General features: G+C 41.0%; 1 protein-coding gene across 1 annotated transcript; it reads left to right on the top strand.

Moving 5' to 3' along the window:
- The first annotated feature begins 6 nt into the window (after positions 1-6).
- LOC111668260 (aprataxin and PNK-like factor) lies at positions 7-4,033 on the top strand. The gene is made up of 5 exons (XM_023424274.2): positions 7-85; positions 823-1,151; positions 1,371-1,490; positions 2,029-2,075; positions 3,097-4,033. The coding sequence occupies exons 2-5, from the start codon at positions 907-909 to the stop codon at positions 3,291-3,293; spliced, it is 609 nt and encodes a 202-aa protein (XP_023280042.1). The 5' UTR covers positions 7-85; positions 823-906; the 3' UTR covers positions 3,294-4,033.
- Positions 4,034-4,348: the final 315 nt, after the last annotated feature.

Below are 4,348 nucleotides of genomic sequence, written 5' to 3'. Positions count from 1 at the left end.
GCTTAGTGAGGAGGAGAAGAGGCCGAGAAAGAGGAGGAGAAAAATAAGTGATGAAGAAGAAGACGAAGAAGCTGGAACCAAAACAGCTGAGTACAATTATTAACAAGTAGAGTCGGTGTTGATATTGAGGAGAGTCGCACTTTGACTGTTTGTTTGATTGTTTGTTTGTGTTTGTTTGTGTTTGTGTTTGTTTTTGTTTGTTTGTGTTTGTTTGTGTTTGTTTGTGTTTGTTTGTGTTTGTTTGTGTTTGTGTGTGTTTGTTTTTGTTTGTGTTTGTGTTTCTCCTCTCCATCTAAACTGAGTGAATACAATCAACAGGTCTGTATAAAAACACTTGGAGCAATTAGTCCGTTCATCATCAGTCGATGTGGTTTGGTTCCAATTACAGGAAAAAGATTATTTTTCTTTTAGTCATTTCAGTCGTTTGTGTTGAGTTCATCATCATCATCATCATCTTCATCATCATCATCATCATTATTAATATTAATATTGATTCAGGTGAATTTCTATGAGAGAAACTGCACCATTTAAACCATTATTGCTGAATTGGTTGTGTTAGCTTAGCATTTAGAAATAACTGGAAATGTGTTGAAATTAGGTCCAAATTATTTGGTTCTTTCCTGAGCTGAAAAATAAAATCAAAACAAAATGTCCTGTTATCTGGAGATAATGGGATTAAAGATATATTATGGCCTCTCTCAGCTTCCGTAGTGATCAGTGTTTTCTTTTATTAATTAATTATATACTCAACAGTTTCATTAATAATGAAAATACATAATATAATAATTAAATAATTAAAATGTTGATTCTATCAACTTTCAGGACGTCCCCTCAGAGGAACCTGCAGTCCGGTTTCAGCGTGGACCCAACAGGTCTGAGGTGAGCGCTGAGTCTGACAACTTCACCATGGAGCTGGAGGAGGAGGAAGAGGAGGAGGAGGAAGAGGAGGAGGGTGGCGGCGGTAGGGAGCCCTCCTCTGCTGACAGAACCATCACGACACGAAGATCTGGCCGCGAGTCTGAGAAGGAGGACGAGAAGTCAAAGGATGGTCAACGGACGACTAAACGGGCGGAGTCCATCGGGTCGAACGGCGGCGCTGCGTCCACGCCTAGCCTCAGGACGGCGTGTCCGTACGGGAAGGACTGCTACAGGTGGGTTCACCTCCGAACACAAGAGGAAGTTAAAGGAGGACTGAGGACTCACTTGAAGTCCCGCCAGAAGCCTTTCACTTTGATGTCACTCATTTTCCAACAAAGATTAGATGAAGCTCTCGAGCTGATGAGACGGATGAAAACCAGAAGCAGCTGAGAGCGATTCATCCTCACATTAAGAACAGGACACCTCTCACACCTCCATGTTTGTTCTTCCAGGAAGAACCCGGTCCATTTCCAGGAGTGCAGTCACCCCGGTGACACCGACTATGAGGAGGAGGAGGAGGAGGAAGAGGAGGCAGATCGACCCGAGTGCCCCTACGGCACCGACTGCTACAGGTCAGACGTCGCAGCTCTGTCATTATTACCGCCAGATAAAAGGGAGTGAGTGAAAGGTATGATGGGAAATCTGACGGAACAGAACTGTTACTGAAATAACGAGATGCTGCTCATTAGTGGAAAAGGTGGAGCAGCTAAATCAGCTTCTGTCTGTGAAGATTTGACTGTTACGTTCAGTATCAACGAATCTGTGACTCGTCAAATGAATAAATTAACATTTACATTGATGGAGAACGTTTCTGCTCACAATCACATTTTCTACAAAACACATTTGCTTTTGTAGTTTAGTTTTATAGAAGCAGAATTTTTAGGAGACAGGGTTGAAATATGAAGCTACAGCCAGCAGCTGATTAGCTTAGCCTAGCTTAGCATAAAGACTGGAAACAGGTAGCCTAGCTCTACGTAAACAAGGATTAGCATAGAGTTAGAGTTAGAGACCAGCTGCCAGCGACGGTCTGACCCGAGTCTCTGATCTTGGTATTAATGTTTATTATTAAACACAAACTGGACTTTGACTCTGACTTTGTTTCCTTCACAGGAAAAACCCTCTTCACAGGAAAGAGTACAAACACACCAAGAAACCAGGTACGCTGTTTGTTTTCTGTTTGTTTTCTGTTTGTTTTTCTGTTTGTTTTCTGTTTGTTTTTCTGTTTGTTTTCTGTTTGTTTTCTGTTTGTTTTCTGTTTGGTTTTCTGTTTGTTTTCTGTTTGTTTTTCTGTTTGTTTTCTGTTTGTTTTCTGTTTGTTTTTCTGCTTGTTTTCTGTTTGTTTTCTGTTTGTTTTTTTGTTTGTTTTTCTGTTTGTTTTCTGTTTGTTTTCTGTGTGTTTTTCTGTTTGTTTTTCTGTTTGTTTTTCTGTTTGTTTTTCTGTTTGTTTTCTGTTTGTTTTTCTGTTTGTTTTTCTGTTTGTTTTTCTGCTTGTTTTCTGTTTGTTTTCTGTGTGTTTTTCTGTTTGTTTTTCTGTTTGTTTTCTGTTTGTTTTCTGTTTGTTTTTCTGTTTGTTTTTCTGTTTGTTTTCTGTGTGTTTTTCTGTTTGTTTTCTGTGTGTTTTTCTGCTTGTTTTCTGTTTGTTTTTGATTGTTTTTCTGTTTGTTTTTTGTTTGTTTTTCTGTGTGTTTTTCTGTTTGTTTTTCTGTTTGTTTTTCTGTTTGTTTTTCTGTTTGTTTTCTGTGTGTTTTTCTGCTTGACACCTGAACAGCTTCATTGATAACGACACCGTCTCTTTACTGAGGAACGTGTTGTTTACAGCAGCTTTAGCATCTTGTTGTGTCAGGTGACACAAAACGCTCTCCACCTCCTGATTAAAGACGCTGTCGCACCTTAATCTGCGTTTATACTGACAGAGAGAGAGAGAGAGAGAGAGAGAGAGAGAGAGAGAGAGAGGGCTGTGATCATCAGCACTGATGCTTTGCAGTGTTAGAGATTATTCTGCTTCATTCATACATTTCCAGTCATTTGTTACTTTGCCGACTCGACATCCAAAGAAAACACAACATGCTTTTATTCACCGAACGTTTCGTCTGTCGAGTTCCTCAAGTAAATCTGCTGAAAACACAGAAACAAACCCAGACTTTTCTCATCCTGTTCACACTGTTAATGTTTCTGCAGCTCGCGCCACAAGAGCCGCCCCCAAGAAGACCCCCGCTGGGGACGAGGACGAGGACGAGGACAGCTTCATTAATGACGACAGCGAGGACGTGGGCGATGACTCAGACTACGTCCCTCCTGACTCAGACGACAGCGGGAAGGAGGACATCAAGAGACTGCAGAGAGAAGCAAAGGTGTTTCTGAAGAGGAGGAAGTAAACTCGGCTTCCTCGTGTTTGTTTGTTTGTTTGCTTTTAAAGCTGCATCAGGCGGCTTTTTGCTTTTTGTGTGCACAGTTTAAAGAGACTGAATCACCTGAGAGCTGCAGCAGCTGAGGCCTGATTGAATCCTACTCACACTGAAACGTCTCTACAGCACAGACATGTATTTTTGTAGGTAACCACGATGATCCTTTGAAGTACGACTTCATCAACGTTAAGAAACTCGCGGGTGGTTGCCAGGGAACGAGGTCCTGGTCTGAGCTCTCGGCACCTCGGTGTCGCCGGCTCCGCGGCCTCTCGTCTGTTTACTCACATCATCTCACCAGATTTCTGACTTAGTGTTTTTGTTTTTTTCAAAGTTACTTGCAGCTGCCATGGTGCAAAGTCTGCACAGGTGTTGTCATGGCAACCACAAACAACAACAACTGGCCGTAGGTTGTTTTGTTTTTTTGTATGAATCCCACAGATTTAAATGGAAAAGCTCGGACTTTTCAGTTTGTGTTCATTGGAACTGGGACAAACCGCTGAGTGTGAAGTGTCTGAACTGGGAGTCACTGGGAATATTCTCCAGCAGCTGGAAGAGGAAGGGAAGTCCGAGCATTGTTTTTCATTTTCACTGGATTCCATCAGACTTTATTTCACTGTCCTTGTCAATAAGTTTAATTCAGGAGTTCTGACAGTTTTTACTGTTTGTTGGTCTGTTCTTTATATCCTGTTTAAATACTGATGAAAGTGAAATCTCTCCTGTCTTGATTTCTTGGTCACGAGTCTGAATTTATCCTCAAGAACCAACTGAACCGATTTTAAGGAAAGAAGAAGAAAATCACCAAAAAATCTCATTTTATTTAAATGTTGAGTTTCATTTTCAAACAATTTTCTCTCCCCACATTATGATCTGGTGTAAACCGTTTCACAGTAAAAGTACTTCCTGATTCTCTCTGACATCATCAGATCATTGATCCTGAATCATTGTAAAAGCACCAGGAACAAACAGGAAGTGATGTCAGAAATCACTTCCTGTTTGTTCCTGGTGCTTTTGACAGACAGGAGCAA

This window comes from Seriola lalandi, unplaced genomic scaffold (genome assembly GCF_002814215.2).
Source record: "Seriola lalandi dorsalis isolate HSWRI2012SDOR001 ecotype SW California unplaced genomic scaffold, Sedor1 jcf7180002054733, whole genome shotgun sequence".
Lineage (NCBI taxonomy): Eukaryota > Metazoa > Chordata > Actinopteri > Carangiformes > Carangidae > Seriola > Seriola lalandi.
This window is presented reverse-complemented; position numbering and strand designations above follow the sequence as displayed.